Raw genomic sequence first — 25841 nt, 5'->3', positions numbered from 1 at the left:
AACCCAGTGAGGGGGCATGTATTGAGGCACCAGTGATGGGGAATGTGGCCAAGGTAAGTCTCCAGATGCCTGAGGCAGAGTTTGGGCCAGAAACTGAGTGTAGCCCATCAGTGGAGCCGGGGGAGTGAACTCAGTTAGAAAAGGTTGATATTCAAAATATTCAAAAGAACCCATGGGATCTGAGTGCTTTTTGGTCATGTTTAGTCAAACCTGTAGTTCTTACAGTGACTGTCTTTTATGAATTTATGCATTTCATGCCTTGGTGTGCATTAACTCCATGCACTTAAGATCAACATATTTCAACTAGCCTTATCCTTTAGGCTACACCTGTACCCTCACCTTCCCTCTTCTTCCCTTCTTCCTTGCAGTAGATATAGGATGGAACAGATAAAATCATCTCGTATTTCATTTTGTCTGCTGTAAGGTAGAATTGCAAGCAGTATCTTTCCACATTGTACCTATTTCTTATCTGAAACAAAAGACAAACACTTCTAAAACAGCTGGTTTGACAAATCAGTTGACCTGTCCAGAATCACTTTTCCCTCACTTATTTGAGTATTATTTGCTATTTGCAAACAGGAACAAGTTCACCCCAGACCAGGGGCGGGCAATTATTTCGGTGGAGGGCTGCTTACTGAGTTTTGGCAAGCCTTCAAGGGCCATATCACAGGTGGCCAGGGGCAGATAAATATTACTTTTCTGAATTTTTTAGGGACCCCGCGGGCTAGATAGAATGGCCTGGCAGGCCGCATCCGGCCCATGGGCTGCATTTTGCCCACCCCTGCCCTAGACTTTTAGATCCTGGAAATCACTGAGGCATTCTATGCCATTCCAAAGACTCCCTCCCACACATCTTCCCTTTCCTGTTCCTTTTCAGGAACATCTTTCACAAAAGTTTGTTGCAAAGTGAGTTGCTTCCATCCTTTGGCAAAAAAAGAATATTCCTCTTCAGTCAGGTGAAGAGGTTTTTTAATACCTATTACTTCTTAATTCCCAAGAAAGTAATTGAGTGGCAACTGAATATACACTTGAGAAAACCCAGTCCATTTATTCAGTGATTCAAGTTAAGAAAGTTTCCATAACCTCAGTAATCCCATTCCAAGATTCAACCTTAATGGAGTCATATTCCATATATTAATTAATTCACCAGAGAAGAAATGTTCAAGATGGGAGGAGAGGGGGCAACACTTTCCATTCAGAACTTTTTTTGGGATTAGCAACAAAACAAAGAGTCATAATACATTTGGCAGTTGTAGAATTAGATTTAAGGAGACAAGTAAATAGGTTTCTTATTATCCCAACAACTGGTTCATTATTGACAGATACAGGTCATAGACTGCATTCATATTATCTTACAGCTCTTAACTACCATGGTGCTCAAGGTCAACATAGAAAAGCTGTCCTTTTGTATTTACCTGGAGTTTACTCACCTTAGACCAGGTTAAAGGTCATGGCAGATCTCATAAATTGGTTATAGAACAGTATTGAAATAATAATAATAAACATGTGTTTTAGATAACCAGGTCATCACTTAACCTCAAGCATTCTCATAATTCAGCCTGCAAGCATCATTTTGTATATAAGAGTGATTGGAGCCCATTTACCCCCCAAACAAACATCGCAGGTGTCAATGCATGACAGATATACTTCATATCTGTTGTTCTTAATAAAGGAATATTTACCGGTAGTTATGTTTTAAAGTACATGTATCATTCAGTTGATTGCCAGGATAATTTTGACTTCATCAAAGTATTTCATAGACATTAGGGCTGGAAGAGACCTCAGAAAATCATCAAGTCCAGCCGCCTGCCAAAATGGCATTAAAATCATTATAAATTAATAATATTATAAATAAAATATATTATCTTTAATGTGACACTAATAATCAGCATTATTAGAATTCTACTTTTGGGAGGAGATTATTCCTTTGTTCAGTTAAAATTAAACAAAGTTTCCATGTTTGTGTCTAAGTAGCATGATATCAAAATGAGTTAAAAAAATCAGAGAAAAAATGAAGTACATAATAAGTGTGTGAAGTCTGTTTTCTGCTAATTGAAACTCCATTACTCTTAAAACAAATTCCTCATTCTTGATTACAACTCAGTCAAATATGTCATTTTTGGCAGCTTTCCAGCTTGCTTTTTACCTAGAGGCTGCCGAGCAAAGAGTCTGAATTTAGTAAGCTTCTAAAGGCAAAGTTGAAGTAGCTTTCTTGCCAGGTTCTGAATCTCTAGAGAGTAGCCTGACATGACTCAGTTTCATATCCAAAGATAGTATGAGCACCTGGAAACTGTGCAGCAAGGAAAATAAAGACATTAAACTAGCTGGCACTGAATTTGTATTTCCTAATCTCAGACAAATCCTCCTACTTTTATATCCAGTTTGTTGACAGAAAGTAAATATTTTGATAGGTTGGATTATTTTTAATTAGGTTGTAAATTCTATTTCCTATTTTATCCTAAGAAAACTTTCCATATTACAGTTTATTAATTTAATTTATATGCTGTGACCACCAGCATGTCTTGAGTAGCCATAATTGGAAATGCTTTAATTATACCAGACCCCAAGTCACTTTTCTTCCTGAGAATTCTAATGACAGGCAGACAAAGATATTTCTTTTTACTTTTCAAAACTTTATTATACAAATAGTAAAAACAAACGGTGAAAGTACAAAGGTATGCAGTCCTCCCAGGGGGGCTAAGAATGAAAATACTTGTTAGCAGCAAAAAAACACTGTGTTACCAGAGATCGATGCCCCTTCCCCCATGCCTTTCATGGGGTTACACATGTAGGACCAGCTGTCTGTCTTACACCTTGTAAAGGGCCCCTTTAATGTCCCAGTGTGACACAAACTGGTCCACATTTTGTTGCAAGGTGAAGTGTTCAAATTCAAATGAGACACATGCCACAGCCAGGAAGTGAAGGAGGGCATCACTGGAGCCAGCCTCTGTGACCAAGTTTTGCAGCTTTTCAGAGTTGCCATCCTGGCCTGGCCAAGCAAGGAATTGGCTAGGTAGATCACACTCCCCTAGGCCAGTCAGTACAGGATAGAAAAGATGTATACAGTCTCAGAGAAGTTCACGCCCACAGTGCCAAAGAGGTGCTGTGTGTGTGGCAAAGAGCAGCTGCAGCCAAGGGAAGGCCAGGAATGTGTGAGAAAGTTTCCTTTGCCTTTTCACAAAAAAGGGCAGCCCGCCAACACCACCAAAGTGCCTATGGCCAGAGCCCATCCAGTAGTCACTGCTGGAGGTCACCAGTTCTCCCTACAGTGGGTACCTTGTACTGGGTGTGCCACATTGGGTGGGATTACTCTAGTGTTACTGCCACAGGGTACCATGTCCACATTATGTCAGGAAGGATGGACAGATGGAGGGACAGAAGGACTTTTGTTGGATCAAGTATGGTCGTCAGTGGCACAGAAATGGAAATCCATGTTTTCATTAATGTACCATATATATTTAAAGAGTGTGATAAAAGGCCTCTTTATGCTTCTTCCTCCTTTTAACAGAATTTGAGGTGTTTTAGGGAGTTGGCAATGAGATATAGAGATTTTCACTGTTTAGTTCCTTATCCAGTAAATTCTTAACTTGTAAAGTAACTGTATTCTGTCACATCGTGAGACTACATAGAGGGCACTTCTACATTTGATGCTACGTCACTGTAGCAACGTGCTACAGCAACCTAGTGTCCGCGGGCAAAACCCATGACACTGCAGCTACATCACCATAGTGATGCATCACTGTTACAGTGCATCGCTATGGCATCATATTGCCTAAAAATAACCATGTGCGATGTGCACAGCACAGTACAGATTGTTACTGGTATTTCCACAAGGAAGTACTAAAAGATGGAGTAGTAACAACGGTGCTGTAGCAGCACATGTAGACATAGCCACGATGTATAATATGAAGTATATGTGTAATTTGCTACAGACCAGGGTCTGGCCTCTACAGATTATCATTAGAACTCCAAAGCTGTATTCTATTACATTATGTAAGCCTTGAAGGTTGATAAATAGAAAAATGAAGATTATGATTAATGATTTTACACTATTCTTTCAGTATCATGAATATATAACTCTTCTGTTATTAAATAATAACTGTTATTATACAATAATAATTAGATTAAGTTTGTTATTCAATAACTATTAAGTAATAATTGTGTTCTTATTAAAACATCACAAGATTTTTATGTCTGTCTCTAAGTAGTTTAGTTAAAGTTGCTTTGCTTTTCTTATCATTAGATTAAAAGTATCTGAGAAAATGTTATTGATGGTTGGACTTCTAAAGGGAAAAATGTATTATCAGTTTAAATTTATTTTCCGCTATTCACAACTTAGTCATTTCTAGGCTTATACTGATTTATGCATTCTTGAATTTGATTAACATTGCCAGTGACTCAACAATTTAAAAACCTTGGTTATTTCTTTGCTATACTTTTGTAAAATAAAGAAGGTAAATCATTATATTGTTATTCATACCATAACTTTCTTCCATAAGTTTTAATATTTCACTTGTGCATTCTTTCTAGACGTATGCCACCATTATTGTGTGAATTCTGAGTCATGTACTATCGCAGATGATGGAAGTGTAGAATGTGTCTGCCCGATACGATTTGAAGGTCCAAAATGTGAAGTAGACAAGTGTATAAGGTGTCATGGTGGGCACTGCATAATAAACAAGGAAAGTGATGACATAATATGCAAGTAAGTGTGTTTGTTAGATTAAAATATAAATATATTATTAAAAACAAAGTATTAGTAATTTTTTAAAGACTGTATAGAGAAGTTAGAGCTATGGAGTATACAATGATGATATAAATGTGTTGTCATTAGCTCACAGTTTAAAAAGCAAACTGCTTTTTTTTTGGTGGAGCTTGAGAATCTATGAGAATCTAAACTTCAGGTTCTGAATGATAAAATTCACAACTTCAAGGCAAATATAATCTCAGGCAAACTAAAAACAACATTTTACCTTCACTTTCTCAGCAGATATAACACTTGACTGTGGGGGCATCTACATGTGCAATTAGCATGTAGCAATAAACTCTGGCACAGTTCATGCCAGAGTTTATTGTTCCCGGGAGCAGAATTTACATGTGTGCCTGAGACTGCAGCATGTTGAGCAGTTTTTTATCATAACAAGTTCAGACCCCTATGTTACTTGCAAATGAAAATAATAAGAGATAGTATATGTTATGTATTTGAGGAGCAAACTTTTTGAAGTGCATTGAATATTTGGGGCCATATTTAAGCTATGAGACCAAAACCCAGTGAACTGTATCTCCCACCACCACCCCACAACCAGGGCATGGAGTAATTTGGCCCAGAAACTTTTGCTACTTGGATATTGATTTTTCTCTGTTTCTTTCTCAGATTCTATCTTTTTTAATGACATTGCTTTACTAAAGCAAAGTCTCCATTTCCTACACACTAAGAATTTCAAGTTTTGCTAAATGGCAGTGGAGCTGGCCTTAATCAGAAGTAAGGTAGTTAGGAAAAGCTCAGTCCCCTCAAGCTTAACTTTCCTTAGACAGGGGCTGTTATTACAGCCTTCTTGTTCTGGCCCCTCAGTTTCTCTCTAGTGGCATGCTAAAGCAGTTATAGAACTAAACACAGCCCTTCTCCATTTCAGTAGTTGCATGCAAATGCTTGTACTTTTATAACACTTTTATCTATCTTATAGAAAGCTATAGCAAATCTCAGAAGTGTTGGAAATTATTTTGTAGATTTTACTGACTTTGAATATTCTTATAGGTTTTGGCTTACCATTTGTCTTGCCCCAAATGATAGATCCATGTAAGGTAAAGGAGTTTAAGACACAATCCTTGAGAGCAGCATTCAACCAAAGGCTTTGACATCTGCAAAGCATTCAATCAAAAGCACTCAGAACAATTGAAGAGCCATTCTTTAACATGCTTCTGGAAGAGGCTCTGAGAGAATTATTAGAATTGCAATCAGAATTCAAGGTGTGATAAATATGAGATTATATAGGTGCCAACAGGTTCCCCTCATTTGACATTATAACAGCTGGCACAATTAAGTTATATGTACTAGATCTTTGGTTCTAATACAGCAATATTAAGCAGCACTACTTCACATTTTAAGAACCACAAACTCCTTGCTTTACCTTGGGGAGTCCTTGGGTACTACAGAGCGAGCACATCCACTCCTATGGCACTATCCCAACACCAGTAATTTCACAAAGAAAAGGTGCTGTGGTACCCAAACGCAGTAACAGCCTTTTGTGGCCACAGAAACCCATTGTGATGCTAGAGAACCAAGCCGAGGGCTATCTGCATTCATATTTCTCCTGAGCTGCTCAAATAATTATCTATATAAAGCATAAATTTTCTAATGTGCGCTGCTTCTTTACAGATGAGCATATTTATAAGTTCATGCTTTGTCTCCATCTTATACACCACCCACTTTTGCAACAGTGTAAAATAGGTAAAATATGCAGTATTGTACAATTGGCATTATAAACTATAGAATATGCTACAACAGAGAGCAGGAGTGAGGATTTCCATAAATATGAGTGCATAAGAAGTTAACCTCTAGCCAGTTCCCCAACAATTGGAGGGCTGAAGAAAGAAAGCGAAGAAATGATTTTTTACATTCATAAGCAAATCGGTATGGAAATTATCAGCATGAGAGAACCTTTTTTGCAATCTGAAGGTTGATATGCATTTGGCCTTTTGCTGAAAAAACAAACCCTGTTGTTACTACATCTTGCCACTGGAACCAAGTTGCCACCTACACAGTGCTAAACTGGCATTGCTAATAGACCTGCCTCCTATCAGTTCCTCACTGCTACAGTGACTTCAGACAGGAATGGTAATGTGCTATGGGAGACAGCTTTAGTATTAACATTCAAGTAAAGGGAGAGGGGAGGCTGATGCAAAAGGTGGGGAAAGGAAACAAAGAGCAATACAGCCAAAGTAAAAACGATAAAATATTATTTAAAGACCAAAAGGAGCAAACATAATGGTAAAATAAACATAAGCCAGAAGAAAAGAAAGCATATTTGAGAAATAAAATAAGAGGCAAATAGAAAATGGTATATGTCACGTGTGCTTGTGTTAATTTGGATAGTAGGTCTTTGGATTCGGATTTGGCCAATTCAGGGGACAGTGATTTGATTCGGTGATTTAAATCACTGTCCTGAATCGATTTGGAGATTCAGCTGCTGCCGAATCTCCAAATCACACAGGCCCATCCCCCACCTGTTCTCCCAGCCCTGGCAATGACTGCCCAACCTGCCCCAGCTCCCAGCACTTTGAAAAAAACAGCCCTGACTCACCGGGTGCTGCTGGGCAGGGGGACAATCCCCGCTGCCCAATGGTGCGTGGGGGGCTCTGCCCCTCCGACCCCCACTCGCTCCCTCTGCTCCATCATGGCTGCCCCTCCTGACCCAGCTCCATCTGTTTAAGAAAATGGGAGGGAGTAGGAGGGAGAGTCAGGGGGCGCTAGGGGGGGCTGGGGGAGCAGGCAGGGGATGGGGCCTGGTGGGGGTACCCCCGTGGTCCCCTCCCCCCTCCTCTAGCCCCCCACTCCCCTGTCCCCTACTTACCAGCTCCAAGTTTGGCTCCAGCTCCCTGCTGCAGTGGGTGGAGACTGCCCGAATCATTGAAGCTTCCCAGATATGTTCTGAATCGATTCGGAAAGCTTTGAATTGATTCAGTCCTTTTAATTGGTCCCCTGATTCGATTCAGATTTGGAGATTCGGCCACTGAATCGGGCCGAATCTCCTCCATATTGAATCAGCACCCGAAGCTTTGCACAGCCCTATAGCATAGGATTTTCCTTTGGGGAGAAACTATCTGCCCATTGGAAGACCCTGCTTTTAGTGTGCAGATATATAGACATTCATATTCAACAACTGCACAATGTGGTATGTAGAAAAGTATATAATCTCCACTTCGTAGCCCATTTTGTATTTCATAAGAGTAACATAGGAGGACTAACATGGAATCAAATTTCTTGCATCTGAACAAAAGAATGAAATACATATCTTGATAGCTATCCATATGTGTTGCTGATTACTTCTGTGCTTGTCTGACTGAAAAGGTAGTAAATGTGGTGGAAAAATTATTTTGTAGTCAGCAATTACGTACAGGAATGAGAAATTGTAGAATTTACACTGGCTACAGTAGGAATTTAAACAAAAGAAAAAGAGTAGGAATCTAGGAGACAGGTCTTTGATCATGTAGGTTCCAGGTCTGATCTCAGAAACAGTATTTGTGGTTTTTTGGTTTTGTAACTAGTAACAATTGTTTTCACAGGGTATACATGATATACAATAGAAGTAATTAAAACATTTGTCAACTGTCACCATAGATTGCCTTTATGTTGGGAGAGAACTATAGCATGACTTTTCTGTTTAAGGTTTTATGTAGGACTTGGGACGTCTGAGTGTGTATGGCTGCATTCAGATGAGCAAGGGGCATGTGTTTGCAGCAGCACAACTAGTAGCAGTGCAAATCTGTGCCACTACTTTGTGCTCCAGTGCATGCCCCTGCTCATGCGGTTGTCAGTGGGATACATTGTCACACTGCTCTGCAAGGAGACTCTGGCTGGGGCATAAGGTGCCTCAGTGTGGGGCTAGCCATCAGGCAGTGCTGTAGAAAAGGGTTGGGGGGCGGGGGCAGCAGGGCAAGTGCCCTGCATTCCAAAGCAAAGGGGCACCAACAGGTACTGCCCAGCCAGAGCCGGGCATGGGATGCAGCTGCGAGCAGTTCATTTGGGGGGATGCAGGGATGGGGGAGGGAGGCTCCTGCTACTGTGTGCACTTTTGGGCAAGCATGGGGGGGCTTGTGCCCCCCAGATCTTTGTGCGGGGTGAGGGTGGACTGCCACTGCAGGCTTTGCCCCAAGCACCAAACTTCCTTGCCACGGCACTGCTGGCAGACAGCCCCCATGCTGAGGCACCCTGTGCCCCAGCCAGCTAGGGAGTGGCAAGTGAAGATGGGAGGAGGGCATCCCTGGGCTGCCTGCTTCCCTGTCTCCATTCACTAATGAGCCTCTGTGCTGAGACACCCTGCTGGCTGCTACCCTGTCTCCAAGTGCCTGGGGCTTCGCTTCACAGCCCCCATGCTGAGGCACATGGAGACCCCGTCTCAAGGTACACTGCACCCCAGCTGACTACAGAGCAACTAGCTGGGGCACAGCATGCCTCAAGATGTGGGCTCTATGTGCCTGATATCACTCTAGAATATCACTGCACGATGCCTGATATCACTCCAGAATGCTCTGGTGGAAATAGAGCTATATCTCTTGTAGTCTATTATAGCAGCTTTTTCCTACCCCTGTAATGTTTAAATGATGCTTATTTAATGCTCAGCTAGACTGATTGTACCAACTCAGCAATGGATGGAAGGGAGAATGTTTTGACAATGCCTTACTGTAGAGAAGACCTGTAATGAATGATTTATTGCCAGTTAGTTTCTCTATATATTACTTAATAATTAGTGAATGAGCTATAGTCTTTTCTGGAGCTCTGTCCTTCTTAACCATGGTGTCCAGAAGAATAGGTTAAGGAGGGAGATAAAGCAGAAGTGAAAACTTATCTGATAAAATCTGCTATCGTGTTGGTGGGGGATAATACAAATTATGGTAATAGTGTAATTACATTCACTTATCAGCAGAAAAAGTTTCAAATTTAATAGACAAAAAGGTGATCTACTCTAAAATGTATGTTTGAAAGCTCAGTGGCTCAATCTAGGCTGCCTTAATGCAGTCTTAAATACTTCCAGTCAGCAACTCAATTAGTTGTATAAGAAAAAAATAGTTTCATACATCAGCTTTCAGAAATAATAATAATTTTTTTTATCCCATCATTACAGCTGCACTAATGGAAAGATTGCCTCTAGCTGTCAGTTATGTGATGGCTACTGTTACAATGGTGGGACATGTCAGCTGGACCCAGAGACAAATATACCTGTCTGTCTGTGAGTATTTTTATAATGTGCATATTGATTAATTGAAACATCGGTGTACCAACCAATACAAAAGTTTCTATCTGCATTTCTGAACTATTTAGGAAATTTTTGAGTTCTCATTCTTGGACTTCTCCAGGTGTTATTTGTATTGTCTGTTATTCTGTTCTGATACACATTGTAGGGGGAAGGGGATTGTTGTTCTTGTTCATCATCTGGCATTGCTAGTGATTCCATTAGTGCAGCTGTAAGTCCAAATCCAAAAAAAGGACTTATACTCTTAAGGTGGACACTGCTGGGGCTATCGTTTAAGCCCCTGGCTCATGGAATGGAATCTAGACCCCAGGGTAAGACACGTAAGTTCTTCATAGAGGGCACGGGCAGAATTAGATGCCTCAGTCTGAGATCCAAAATAACTAGCACTCTGAACAAGGAGCCACCTCAAGCCAGCATACTCAGTGTGCAGATGCATAGAGCTAGTCACCAGGAAATATTGAGTATTGGAGTATGTCTCAGTTGTGGTCCATCACTTGGAGCTACAAGGAGGTGCCCTATCTATCAGGTGTTAATGCTCCAGCAACCTTTCCTAAAAGACTGAGTATGGGTCATTATAGTCTTTTAAATGATGGTAGCAGAGTCATCCCTCCCCTGCCTCTGTCCCTCTTTCTCTGTCTCTTCTGTGTAAAAGCCTAGGGTTTAAAGCACTCACTTATGATGTGGGAGTCCCACACTAGTCAAGTCCTTTCTGCCAGAGGGAATTCAAGTCCACGTCTCCCAACTCTCCTCAGAGTGCACTAATACCTAGGTTATAGACAGGTCTTGAGTAAAACATACTCTGTGCCAGGGTCCAGAAAATAATTCTGGATTCATTCGTCTGAAAGGAGAGTGCAAAGCAGAGTTTGATTTTAGTTGCTAGTGGGTGTAGCACTAAGCTGAGAGGTGGGGGATGAGTGCTGCAGCACTTATTCCAAGGATTGTTGTCAATACAGAAAGAGCAGTCAGAACAGTAGGAAAACCCAGGTCTCCCTCCACCCAGCTGAGTTCCCTGATCACCAAGCTAGCATTCATGTTCCTTGTTTTTGCTCATTCTAGCCCAATGAAACTTGATTATTGTTCTGTACAATGTCATGGCTTCAGTAGGAGTGGTAGAGAAAGTCTTTCTCACCCCCCAGAGATGGTCATGATCAAGAGGGCTAAGAGAACGGTGGTTTAAATTTCTTCAGGTGGATGCAATAATTGAGCTTGGGTTCCAGTTCCTGGGCAACTGCTGTTACCACCGGTTGACTGTAATAAAAGGGCATCATTACCACCACGACATTTTACAGCAAAGCGGTGGCCACAATGGTATTTTGTGAGAAGCAGGGTTGTGTCGTGTGCCATGTGAATTCTGAGAGTGCCTACTGCATCGAACTCTTCAGGGAACTTAAAAGAATTTGTAGTTCCTGGACCCCACTCAGGCTGAAGTGTCAATAGGTGCAGACTGCTTATCTCTGTGAAGATGTGTGGACATACACAAGGATATAACTATTGGCCTGGAGGGAAATTTAATGTAAAAAGGTGGGACATTGAAGAGACAACTGAGTAGATAGCAATGGAGTAGATTGTTTCAGGTTTCCAGTTTTGGACTTAGGTTGTCTAAATTTCATCTACACTCCTCTGCCTTAGGTGCCTGAGTCCTTTTTTTGAATCTGGCCCTTAGTGACAAGTTTTTATTACTCTTTTTTATTACTCTTTTTGACTAAAAAATAGAATGGAAAGAAGAAGATCACTCAGCTTTAAAATATGTCATATTGAGATGTGATGACCAATAAATATATCCAGTATATATTAGCTAGAATTGATCAGCTACAATAGACATTTGTACCTTTTACCTTGTAATTATTCATATCTTGTAATTACTTTTAATTAGTTTGATATGAATCTGTGAAACACAATACCATTTCAGGGATAACCAGTTTCACCCATGTTAACTCATGTGAGGTTTTATAAAAACACGTGAAGGATGCATCGCATACCAAGATTTTACTAAAACTTGTGAAAAAAATAATCCTGGGTTTCCTTCTTTCGGCCACTGCACTCTTAAGAGGTCAACAAAATCATTAGGATATTTGCTTTTGATCAGTTTTGATTAATCAGACTTTTCAGGAAAGTCTCACATTGGACATCCCATGAGAGGACAGAGCGTGTGTGTGTGTGTGTGTGTGTGTGTGTGTGTGTGTGTGTGTGTGTGTGTGTCATTATATGTAATGAGTTTAAAACTTGTTTAGCAAAAGGCAGAATATTTATTTAGCTGTATTTTACTGAAATTCTGCAGATGCTCTGTGGGGTTTAAAAGTCAGCGCTGTGACCAGAAAGTGAACCCTTGTGATTACTACTGTCAGAATGAGGGAATTTGCACTTTAACTGCGTTTAATGAACCAAGATGCAAGTAGGTTTAACCTTCCACTTAATGCTGCACATTGTGTGACATCATTTCAGGCCACAGTTCATTGGTTCAATTCATGCACATTCACATACATTTCACAATATCCGCTTAATCTGGGGGGCTCATTTATGTAATATAGACCTACACTTTTGATAGTTGCACTGATGAGTATATTTAAAAACAGATTGTTGGAGTGTCTATAACCATATTATTGGAGGAAGAAATAACACAATTACATGTATAAACCCACATAAAACACCACTTGGGATTTTTGTTCACAAATATGGAATCTGAGGAATTTTATTAAATAATGTTTCTATACCACAAAGTTGCGGAGTACGGTAAACTGTGCAGTTAATCTCTGGTATTCTAAAAATTAAAAAAAAAAGATGTCCAATCTTTACAGAGAATTAAATAAGATAGAATACTGAAAGATATTAAATAAGAAAGGATCTTGATAAACTTTTTTATTAACTTAATATGTAAATCAGCTTTAAAAAGATATTAGATAAACTAAAAAAGAGGAAAGCTACCACCTTAAATTATTTTTCTCCTCTACTCATTCAATATATAGTTTATACAACTTGTCTCATTCAATTTCAGACATTGTTCTTGTGGAGAAACTTTTAATCCTGATCAAAAATGGAAATTCCCTCTTCTGTATATTGACAATATATTATGTCAGACGCTCACTGATACTAAATTTCAGAGTCAGCAGCCCAGGTCCTCAGACTACAATAGTGATGTAAGAGTCAGAATTCAATGACCTAGACTTCAAATTGATAAAATGCAGAAACTCCAACAGCTTTAATATAGTCTCATCTAAATGCATGCTATATGAACACATAATATCGTGGCTGTGCTGGGATGTGATGTTTTCCTACAGAGGTGGGCAGCAATTAAAATGATTAGGTATGGGGAATCGTTTTCTCATTTTTGCTGGAATGTATGCTTACAATTCATTATTTCAATATGCCAACCAATAAAATGCAGGGCCTCAAGCTACAATAATCCCATGAAAAAGCAGATTAGTGCTCTGATTGAGTCAACATGAAATGAAGGCAATCTTCATGTGTCCATTAAACTATCATTAACTGATTCTTAAAATTCAGCATGTATGGATTTGATCTATTCATCAACATATGGAGGACATGGTTGTCCTGAAAATTCTGTATTTCTGCATACCATTCTTGGATATTCAGAAAATTGCAGTTATAAAAACATTCGACTGCTATCTGCTTTTGAAAATGTGCTGTCAATGCTTTTTCTCTTTTTCATTTAATAAGCTGAAAAACTTCAGCTGTCTAGAAATAGTAAACAGTTTACAATTTGTAGTAAAATATTTTGATATATGAAATAAAATATGTAAAATATAGAACTGACAGTCAGGCTTGGATTTTTATCAACTTTTCCCCACAAACTAAAGAAAGTGTTAATTATTGAAATAGGCAATAATCACTATTTTCTACTACACGTAAAAGATAATTGCTTGTTTTTAATGTAAGAAAAAATAAAGCAATTAAAAAAAAATCCTCACCCTCTTACCCCTATCATTCCCCCTAAAAGATTACATCTATTTAGTCAAATCAGATGTACAATTCTGTTTCCACTGAAGTCAACTCCCAGTGACCTCTGTAGAGTCCTAACGTAACCTGAAGTGATTTTAACTACCTATAAACGTCTTGAGTAATGAGTAGTTTAAGTTGATACATATTTAGTGACATCACACTCTCCACTTCTGGTCTGGTCTAGTTATACTTGCAACTAAAAGAGTAGGAAGAAACAAAAGTGGGATTGAGCTATCTTTTGAGGCGGCTGGTGTAAGTTTGCGTCTGTTTGTGTGATTTATGTTAGTCTCATAGGCTTTTTGAAATCCAGATGTCTAAAAATCCAGGGAACCTTTCTAGCAGCAGGGAACATTGCCTCTGCTTTCTCTTTTTCTCATCACTCAGTGAGGGTAGTGGTTATTACAGCACAAGCTTTGGTGGATGGCCCCACTCACCAAAGAATAAACCACTCCATAAATACATGGGATTACAGCCTTTGTGTTTTGGTGACCTTGTGCAAAGCAGCTGCAGCAGGACTGAAAATGCAGGCTCTTGTATATTGTTTGACATTTTTTAACTTTTGCTCCTTTGTGCATTTCCTTTGGTTTGGCTGGGGCTGAAATAGAAATGTCCTAATTTCATAAATAATGTTCTTTTTTTGCAATGTGTCTAATTAACCAAAACTTGTTAGACTTCTTTCTGGAGAATTTGACCACTCTAGATTTAGGGACAGTTAAAACTAGTGACGTATCTGAGTGTGACTTCAACTTGGAAACTTGATTTCATACATAGTTGTCAAAAATGGTACTGAGGGCTGAAATGTCTGTAAATCTCTGGCAATAATTTATGAGAGCAAGTATTTCCAAGAATTACAAATATAGCTTTCCTCTTCCCTTCCAAGTCACTAGAATCCTGTCACTAATTCTTATGAAAGGCTATCGGCATGTAGTTCACTATAACAATTTAAGTCATGTATTCAGTTTGACTATGGAGAAAAAAAAATATTATGTGGACATAAAAAAATTCTAAAATGACTTCATATCTCCACCTTAATCAACTACAGATAAGTTTTGCCTCTTGCTGCAGTTATCTGAGAGAGATGTCATACCAAAATTCTTCAGTCGCAATGTTACTAACACCCACCGGATTTTCTGTCTCCATTTCTGACCTTTCATCAGGATAATCCAAATATACGTCTATTTTGAGAGCAGTATCAGCTCTCACTGCCTGTAGCTTATTCTGTTCCTCTGCAGAACATTAGAATAGTCTCCAAACTGAACATTAGGACAGTCTCCTTTAGAAGGGTAGTATCTGCCCTTCCAGATATGAAAAAGCAGGTTAAGGTGGCCAGACCTTAATCTAAAAGGTCCCTTGTTTCTAACGGGCACCTGCTGATACTGAGACTTTGCCACTGCTATTCCCAGTCTTCTATCCAAAAACAACAAGTGGCTAAGTTAGCAGGCCAGGCTTTCCTCTCCCAGAACTCATAGGGAGAGGGTGCAAGCCAAGCTCACCAATTGTCATAAAGCCTTGCCAGAAGAAAAATTATCTCAACGGTAAAGTCTTCTCATTTTGTCTTGAGGTAATAAGATGTTTTCCTAAGTCCTCTTGTCCCAAGGCAGAAATGAGCTATTTTATTGAACTGCTCTTACTGAGCTACTAAGGATTTAATTTCCTACATCAGCTTTCTCTTTCGCCTCACCCACAGCTGTGCATCTGAGGAAAAATAATATTTCACTGAAGGAATTCTTTCCATTTCTATAAAAAAGGCCAAAAAATGCCTTACTACCTAGCAAATGTTGGATATGACTTCTCCTTTTCTTTCCCCTACAGACCCCTCCCCAGTTAAAAGCCTCCAAGGAGGGGAAGATGAATAAAAACAAAGAAACAAGGACAAGTTCGAAAGACCACCGCATTCAAAAGCTATAATAGACACCACAGATAATGTGTCCCACATCATAAGTATGATTACACATCAGAAAAGGGTTTCAGAGTCAGAGCGGAGGAGCTATAGAAATTGGAGACATTTTCCCTTCCGCATATTTGAAACTGTATCTAGGCATGTTATAACCAAAATATGTATTCAACCTCAGAAGCAGAAAGAACAAATCCAATTCCAAAGGGACGTACCACCATTCTAAAACAAATTTAGATTTTGCCTAACTTATCCATTCCTTCTCATTAGAAAGGAAGAAGACAAGAAAGGGTAGAAAACAAGACCAGAAGGAAGACAAAGCCAAAAGGATATAAGGAGAGCACATAATACTGGAATCAAAATTTCCATATTGTTTATTTAACAGTTTGACACAATCATAACTCAGGGGCCAAGGACATTATAATCCCCTAAGAGAGAGTTTTCTGGAACAATCCAACCATGAAAACAATAGGGGAGAGAATGAAGGATTCTGAAACTTCCTTTTCACTACATTATTATTATTTACTCATTTTGTATTAATCTGGCTGCCTGTAGTCACCAAGTTTTCCATCCTTATTCAAGCCAGAGCAATTATCATATGAAAAGAAGTAAAACTACCAGAGAATAAAGGAACTATATTAAAAGGTAAATCTTGGAGCTATGATTTCACAGCAAAGCTACGAAGCCATAGCATCTTAGCCTCCTTTACCCCACAAAACCCAGCTGTTAAAATAGGAGATATAGGATAGGATAAATTTCACTAGAAGTCTTCCTACTGAGAAGGATCTCATTTTCTTGAGAGATTTTTCTCTCATTGTCTACTTTGCATTAGGATAAGACACTTGGGCATATTGATCAGTAAAGAACAGGCCAAAAATGTTTCCTTTGAGAAAAGATTCCAGACAATAGCACCAGACCTCAGAGAGCATCACGTTGAACATAAGCATCCATGGTTACTGCATGATGAAATTGACTTGCTAATGTGATGGAATAATAGGAACAGCAGACTTGTAGGTGAATGTTTAACTTCACCAGATACGAGTCCTGAAAACAGATGCTATTCATTGAGACCAGTGATTCCCTTGGAACAGCACAGCAAAGAAAGCCGCTGTAACCAAGGAAGTTATTTAGCTTAAACTTGCTAGAATGAAGATTTCAAGTCTAAAGGATCACATATGGTTGGTATTGGATAACTGCATTATAAATATGTTATAAAATATGTCTCAAATCAGAGAAAGTACAGATCCTACATATGGCTGAAGGTCACTTAAGCTCCCTGGCTATGTACGGACATTTGAAAAGTTCAAAGCAGAACCAATTCAACCTACACAAGTTTTTCTAAGCCATGTAGTTTGGATCAGGAAGGAATGGAACGTATGTTCACCCTTTGGTGGGGGAGGCAGAGACCAAAAGGTGGGTGGCACTCCTGCATGCCTTCCAGCATGCTGGATGTTGCTGCAGGCAGCCAAGCACAGCCAGAAGGGGCTATTCCTGGTTGGCTGACAGGCACACACCCCAAAGCCCTGCTCTCAGCACAGACCCTCCCCCATGCCTCTCAGAGCAGCAGGGGTGGTATGGAAATGGAGGATTTGGTTCTATCAGACCACAGCCCCTCTGACCAGCCATGGCTCCCAGCTCAGCCAGTAGGCAGCCTGGAACAGCTTGGGGGGAACAAATAGGGAGGCTTCCTGGCTTGGCTGGTCAGCAGGACTGGTCTCCACAACCTTTCCCCTGCCAGTCACTGCTTCTCAGTGGTGGGAGAGAAGGGGCAGGGGGAGCCAACATAGAAGTTTCCTTCATGGTCCCAGGGATGCTACCACTCCCATCCACCACTCCCAGCTCAGCCAGCAGGTAACCAGGAGTAGGCTGGGCATGGGGGAAGAGGGAGAAGGTGAAAGACCCTTCCACCACCATGGCCCCCCCATACCCAACAAGAAAAGCTGGGGCAGACATAGATAGCAGGGCTGCTCCTCTCCCTCACTGACTGGCCTAGTGTGGCTTCTGTCTTCAGTCCCGCTCCTTGCCAGCTGGTAGTGGCAGGGAGAATGAGGGGAAGTGAGGTTAGTGGCTGGTAGTGGCAGGGGGAATGAGGGGAAGTGGGGTTAAGTGAAGGTCTCGACACCTTCCAATCAAGTCAGAACTGCTCGGGAGGGAGGGGCCTGTAGCAGGGGCTATTGTTCTGGCTTGGGTCTGGGGCGGGGGGGCAGACATCCATCCAGGCCTACTTTATATGGGGTCCCACCATTTTTAAACCAATCTATGTGCACTGAATTTGTGTTCTGTTATAGGTTTAGACCAGTATCCAATCACTTACAGTGGTTTATATGTAATTTCTGACCTAACCCAAGAGGTAAATTCACAGAAAGGCAACCATGCCTTTCTCTCACTGAGTAAAGAATTGTTCAAGATAATGATGTCCTCTCCTTAAGATGCTGGCACTTGGACTACCTTATTTCCAGCAGGGACAAGAAAATATACTGCTTCTTCACAAAAGTAGAAAATCTGAGATTTCTGACTGAATGCTTATCAATACACTTTTTCTGTACCTACCTCCAGTGGGAAGAATGATAGAAACAAAGAAAAAATAATAATGACATACTAGAGGAGAATGAGAACTAAGAAAAACACTTTAAGAAAATATTTTAATTAAAAAAAATTAAACTAATTAAAAATACCCTTATTTTTACCCTTAAATTATCCAGGTGCACATCTCTGAGGGGCAAGCAGGGGAGTATATGCTTAGGGGCAACCAACATGGGTTCATTAGAGGTAGGTCCTGTCAGAACAACCTGGTGGCCTTCTATGACCAGGTCACAAAATCCTTGGACGCAGATGCCATGGTGGACGTAGTCTTCCTGGACTTTAGGAAGGCCTTCGACACTGTCTCTCACCCCATTCTCATTAAAAAATTAGGAGATTGTGGTGTCGATACCTACACAGCCAGATGGGTCACCAATTGGCTAGAGGGCCGCACCCAGAGAGTGATGGTGGATGGGTCATTTTCGACCTGGAGGGATGTGGGTAGTGGGGTCCTCCAGGGCTTGGTCCTCGGGCCTCCACTGTTGAACATTTTTATCAGCAACTTGGACGAGGGGGTGAAAAGCACCTTGTTCAAATATGCAGATGACACCAAGTTGTGGGGGGGAAGTGGACACATTAGAAGGGAGGGCAGGCTGCAATTGGATCTGGACAGGTTACAGGGGTGGGCAGATGAGAATAAGATGGGATTCAATACTGACAAGTGCAGAATACTGTACTTAGGGAGAAAGAACCAGCAGCATACCTACAGGCTGGGGAACTCCCTTCTCATCAGCACAGAGGCAGAAAAGGATCTTGTAGTCATTATAGACTCCAAGATGAACATGGGTTGCTAATGTGGGGATGCAGTCAGGAAGGCTGACCGCACCTTGTCATGCATCCACAGATGCATCATGAGCAGGTCCAAGGAGGTGATCCTCCCCTTCTATATGACTTTGGTCAGGCCACAGTTGGAGTATCCAGTTGCATCCAGTTCTGGGCACTGCACTTCAGGAGGGATGTGGACAACGTCGAAAGGGTTCAGAGGAGGGCCACTGACATGATTGGGGGAAGCAGGGCAGTCCCTATGAGAAGAGGCTATGAGACCTGAACCTGTTCAGCCTGCACAAGAGAAGGCTTTCTGTAAACTGGCCAAGGGAGACCAGCAGGCAATGGGAGAGTCCCTGTTTCCCTGAGCCCTACCAGGAGTAACAAGGAATAATGGTCAGAAGTTGACTGAGAGTAGATTCAGGCTAGACATCAGGAGGCACTACTTCACAGTCAGGGTGTCTAGGATCTGAACCAACTTCCAAGGGAAGTGGTGCTCGCTTCTACCCTGGGGGGTCCTCAAAAGGAGGCTAGATAATCACCTATCCGGGGTCAGTTGACCCCAGCATTCTTTCCTGCCCATGGCAGGGGGTCTGACTTGCTGATCTGCTCAGGTCCCTTCTGACCCTACCAACTATGAAACAACACTTCCAATGCTCTGCTACTGCAGTAACAGGGAAGTGCTTTAAAGACTCTAGGGAAAAGAGCATGGTCTATACCGGGGGGGGGAGGGGTGCAAAGTGTGGCCTGGGGGCCAGATGCGGCCACCTAGGCCATTCTATCTGGCTGGCAGGGCCCCTAAAAAAATGTAGAAAATTAATATTAATCTGCCCTGGGATGCCTGTCATGATGTCTTGCCAAAACTCAGTAAGCAGCCCTCTGCCCAAAATAATTGCCTTCCCCTGGTCTATACCAAGGGTAGGGAACCTTTTCCATCTGTGGAAGAGAAAAGAAGGAAGTTCTTTTTGGAGGGGAATTTCAGGAACAGAGGGTGCTAGGACCCAGCTACCATTTCTCTCTACCATGGCTCAAGGAGAGTATCTGCAGCTGAAGCTCCCACCACTCAATGCCACTGAAGCCCCACATCTGCGGGAGTAACAAGTAATAACGGCAATAAGTTGACGGAGAGTAAATTCAGGATAGATATCAGGAGGCACTACTTCACAGACAGGGCGGCTAGGATCTGGAACCACCTTCCAAGCAAAGTGGTGCTCACTCCTACCCTGGGGGTCTTTAAAAGGAGGCTAGATAGACACCTAACCGGGGTCATTTGACCCCAGCATTCTTTTCTGCCCATGGCAGGGGGTCAGACTTGATGTTCTGCTGAGGTCCCTTCTGACCCTACCAGCTATGAAACTATGAAACCCTGATACTTGGACATGGTAAAAGTTTACCTCTGTAATCTTTCCTACCACAGGGGCATACCAAAGACAGGATTCTCACCAAGCATAATCAAGTTACTCATACAAGCTATACATTATTTCAGTCTGTGCAAAAATATGGACAGAAGTTGGTAGTCATATTTAAAATACTCATCAGCTCCAAAGAACCCACCACCAACTCTGTGCTTCTGTACTTTTTCAAGATGGCCTCTTTACATCTTGGAACCTATGAAGTCTGACCTCTCATCTTTTGCCCAATAATCGCTACATCAAGATATATTTTCAGATAACAAACACATTGGTAGGAATAGCCTCTGAGGACATGATATACTTATTGCATCTTCCATTATGACAGGCTGATACTATATTATTCCAGAATCCTTTTCAACAAATGTGCATGCATAAATCACTAGGAAGTATTCTTTTTTCTTATCTTTGGATAAAAAAGCTATGGCTTAACCTGCATGAGCAATGAACATATATTTAAAATGCACAGATTTCAGGTTTGTTTCATCCTAAATGGGAAAAAACCATCCAAATAGTTCAGTCTAAAATAAAGTGCTGAATAAGAAATAATCTGCAAAGCTGTTACCTGGTTCTCTGTTAACTTTGTGAAGCACTAAAAACTATATATATAATTTCCTGAATGTGCTTCTTTTTGGCTACATGTTGCTCCAGAATACAGACCTTGACTTTCTAACAGGCTGTTTTCAGAATAGGAGCATACCTCAGTTTTCTTTCTTTGTATTATTTGTTGCGAGAAAAATAGGTAGTAAAAATGATAAACTCGTTACCTTAGGAGTTGTCCTGTGGCACTGATATCTACTTCTCTCTGACCTATTGTGAATGTAGTATCAAAACAATTTCCTAAAAGCATCTATTTGTACATAATTACATCACCTTTTAAAATTATCATATCTTATGAATCAAGTTTCTTATCAGACTTAAGTCAGAAGAATTGGTAAAACTTATCTGGTGGATAGTGTATCTGGTATCTGGTGGCCTGAGTGTCATGTCCGAACCAGTTACCATAACTGGACCAAGAAATGCAATGTACTAATATTAAATTAAAGGAAGTATCTTTGTCAGCAGGGAACTAATCAGATGACATACTTATAATTTATTCTGATCAAAACCATCTCCACCCATGTTTTCCATTGGTTTACATTTTACTTTGTATCATTTTGCATTTCTCTTTCCTCATCACTTATTCATTGTCTGTATACTCATTGTTAAGTGCATTCTTACTAGTATAAGTATTAATATTTATTTTGAGGCTGCAGGGCAATACAGTAATCAGGATTGGGATCTTATTTATTGGGCTAGACTAGTGATTCTGAACCGGGATGCAGTGTCATCTTGGGGTGTTGTAAGATGATCTTTTTAAGGACTCCGTGGAATATCACTCAGTGTTAGCACTGTTTGGTTGCAAACACCTGCTCATGAACATAATAAACACAGATTTAAAATAGGAATCTGGTGTGCCAAACACATTCTGACCTTTTATGGTCTTTCCGAGTTCTTTTCAAAAGAAGATTTGTTCTATTATTTTTCTTTAGTCACAAAGTAAGTGAAAACTAAGACCTGGCATTTTCTGAGGGGTAACTTGAATCTAATGAGGGGTGCCTTGAGGTCTAACAAGATTGAGAAACCACTCTGTTGGTCAGTATAAGAATGTAATAAAAGCAACTCCTGCTTTAAAGAGCTTACTTTCAAAATGGAAACAAAATGTAACGAGAGCCTGATCGATAGACTCCCTGTGAAGTCAATGGTCATGCTTCACTGGAGTTGGGCTATGGTCTGATCCTTGGTTTGCGAGATGCAATAATATAAAAGTAACAAAAATAAGATCATATGGTTATGGTGTTTCGTTACTGCATGAATTTAAGTCTCCTGATGGTCCAAGGTATGTATTTTGTCTGTTTAAAATTAAATAATAACAGTTGTGCTATAGTGATAATTAATCAAGCCATCCCTGGTTCTCAGTAGAGGAATTGTTATAAAAACAATAAATTGGACAATAGTTTGGAGGAGAAGGTAGTGGTCTTGCAGATTAATTAAGGAGGCATTCTGTGACAAAGAGCAGCATGTACAACAGCATAAAGATAGTTGTCTTTAGGTGGGGAGAGGATGCTCATGTCATTGCTGAAGCAAATGAAATGGAGAGTGAGAGACAATAGTCATCATCTTAGAAACTTAGCACTGGAAAGGGCTATTAAGTACATAGCCCGCATTTGCAGGAACTTTTATCCCCAAATTTTTCAAAATTACCACCCCCTCACACGCAACTTGAGGACACAAAACCAGAAACACCAGATATATCCTACAAGATATTCTTCATAAAAGCAGGAGAGATGAGGGCGCTGCCAATGCCCTGTCACTTAAATGGTTAATATTTACTCAGAGGATCCTTGTTGAAGAATCAGGCACCATGCTATAGAGAAAGAAACAAAAGGTAGTGAGGCGTGAAATTTATTAAAAGTTGGAAAATGATGATCAAACTGGATACAGTGAAACAGGGGAACCAGAGGACTGATTCAAAAAGGGAAGCAGTCTTGGTAGATTAACTCAGAGTGGAATAGCGGGAAATAACAAGTATGTTATGGAGGCTGGAAAGACACTGTTTCCACTGTCACAGTGGAGGAATTTTTCTCAAGCTGCAGTTCCTTATAGTACTCGCTCCCTCAACAACACTATTCTTTTTACAACCTTTAAAAATGAACAGGCAATCAAAATAAAATTCTCTATGAAAATATAGATGTGCATATAAGAATTCATTATTACATGTGATACATATTGAATCTTCCTAAAAAGGATATATATAGATTTTTTTTTTAAATGACAGACCTATTATAAGGCTAGCAAGGACTGCCTTAAAAGCACCTAACCTGGCATAATAATTGCATATTCTGAAATCAGAGTTGAATGAAATATCAGCTAAGAAAGCACTGCATAGAACTTAAAGGCAATTAAAAACCAGGAAATACAGCCCAATGACAAACACTGGAACAGGAGGTATTTTTTGAATATGTTCACCATATAATTCCCTAGGGTACAATAATGAGAAACCTAATCATAAGTACACAAGACTATCATAAGTATTAATTCAGTTTTTGAAGATCATTTGTCTCTTTCAGTTGAAACTAAATTAATTTATTATATAAACAGTTCCAACTTGAAAGCATCAATAACACCTAATTTTATATTTTATGAGCTCTTTCAAACTGCAACCTAAACCAAAATTCTTTTGAAAGTTATAATCCAGTTAGAGATTAAAAAGTAACAGTGCATGAGGGAAATCAAGAGATGCTGGTAATGGAGAAAAAAAAAAAACACTTGTTCTTTAAACTTTCTTGCATGGCTTCTTGAGTTGGGTGATGCATGCATTCTCAGCTTGAAGCATTCAGGACAGAAATATCTATTCATTGGAATTACTTCCACATCCTGCAACTTATTTTGTCTGACCATTCACTCTAAGCAGTGAAGAAAGACATTCTTTCCACATCAGTCTCATTTCAGTTAATTCCTTCTGTTTGTTGGTGTTTCTGTATTGGCTAGATAGAGTTGCTTCAGCAGTTGTGTTTCACATCTAGACACATTTTCCTATTTTTTGGTGCAATTAAACCCTTTTTCATCTGAATTTTTTTAACTGCATTTACTTTGGTATGAGTTTCCCTCCTACTCCTTGGTTTGGAATAACAGGTGAGTTTCTACCTCATTCCTCCTTTATGCTGTAGACCCCCCATACAGTAACCATACAATTATTAGTGCATAATAGTGTTTGTACTTGCACATTAAACCAATCTGATTTGGAAAGACGAAATTAGACATTAATTATTATGTCACTACAGGGCAGAGTTAAAATTGAATGAGTACCTGAAATGTGCATTTCTATTCCTTAGCATGTTTGGATGTCTTGAAGTCTGTATTTCTTGTGTTAGGGATGCTTGATTTATTAAAAAGTAACATCACTGTCATGTTTTTAAGTTGTGGATATATGTTGAATCTTAACTTAATTTTCAAGTGTTTGTTTTCCTTGTAATTGCTCCGTCTGTTGTTGGGGTTTTTAAAAAATTATTAATGTTGTATACAAATATAAATTAAAACAAAAAACCTAAAAGGAATAGTCCCATAGGTTATATCTACCAGTCCAAAATGTATATTGAATCAACCTTAATTTTACCAACACAGTATGGATTGCAGACATTATATACACATACTTCTGTATACACATTCCACTCTTCCTCTTCATCTTCCTAGGACAGGGGCTACCAAATTCTTGAGTCTCATTGGATGTTTAAACATGTGCTCTGGGAATGGGAGGGGGCACTTTAATTAGAGCAGCTCTTGGAGCCGCTCTAGTTAAATCACTTGGAGCTTCTTGTGTATCAGCGTCCCCGTGTTGAAAAATGGCAGCAGAAGCTCTAGTTAATGAGCTTTGGATAAAGTGCCGCCTCTGCCATTTTTCAGCATGGGGACACTAATACATGAGATTCTGGAGTCTGCTGCAGCACAGTAATTACCATGCTCCAGCGTGTTGGAGCAGCCTCACTGCATGTGTTTAGGTGCCCATTGTTCCCAGTGAGAAACAGTAACTATGTTGATACTTTTAGCCTCATGTCCTTTGACAAAAGTAGTAATGTTTGCCATTTTAAAAGCTTTATTTTTTCCCAAGGAAGCCTCTTAATGGATGAATAAGATTATCTATCTGTCTGTATTGAAGAGAAAGCTAAAGGAAAAATAATAGCAAAAACAATCATTAATCCTTCAAATGCATAAGATTTTAATGGATTTTAACTACAGATTACATTAGAAGAATCTTTGTTGTGGTATAGAAATCACTCAGGAAGAAATGGGGCATAGCTTCTTAAATGGAACAATTTAAAAACATTCTAAATTAAATGCTAATTAATAGAGTTATTGTAAATTTTAAGAAAATGAAAGCTCTGTTAAGAATAAGAGCTTTTATATATGAATGATCAAATTATAATTTTAATTTCCTATCTTCTAAGGATTCATTTTTGTCATTCAGTATATCTGCCCAGTGAGCTTGCAAACTCCATACACAGTCTGTTAAACAACACCGTATTCTTTTCTTCCCAGTAAAAGTAGTCCTTCCAACAGGCCTAGAATCCATTTTCAAAATACAATATTTCAGTTAACCAACATACCCCATTTCTTTTATTCTGACTTTGATCTTCTTGTACTAAAGATGTCAAGCTACCCTCATTAGATGTGTGAAGAGGAATTAATTTTGTAGGGAACAGCCAAGAATAATTTGAAAAATCAGAG

General features: G+C 39.9%; 1 protein-coding gene across 1 annotated transcript in view; it reads left to right on the top strand.

Annotated features, from left to right (window-relative positions):
• Positions 1–25841, top strand: part of LRP1B (LDL receptor related protein 1B) — a 1375759-nt gene that overhangs the window by 1330108 nt on the left and 19810 nt on the right. Inside the window, exons 85-86 of the mRNA XM_006028602.1 lie at positions 4531–4705; positions 9843–9947. Coding sequence (XP_006028664.1) covers positions 4531–4705; positions 9843–9947 — 280 coding nt within the window. The remainder of the gene's footprint in view (positions 1–4530; positions 4706–9842; positions 9948–25841) is intronic.

This window comes from Alligator sinensis, unplaced genomic scaffold (assembly GCF_000455745.1).
Source record: "Alligator sinensis unplaced genomic scaffold, ASM45574v1 scaffold533_1, whole genome shotgun sequence".
Classification (NCBI taxonomy): Eukaryota; Metazoa; Chordata; order Crocodylia; family Alligatoridae; genus Alligator; species Alligator sinensis.
Note: the sequence above shows the minus strand (reverse complement) of the source record. Positions and strands in the feature narration are given on the sequence as shown.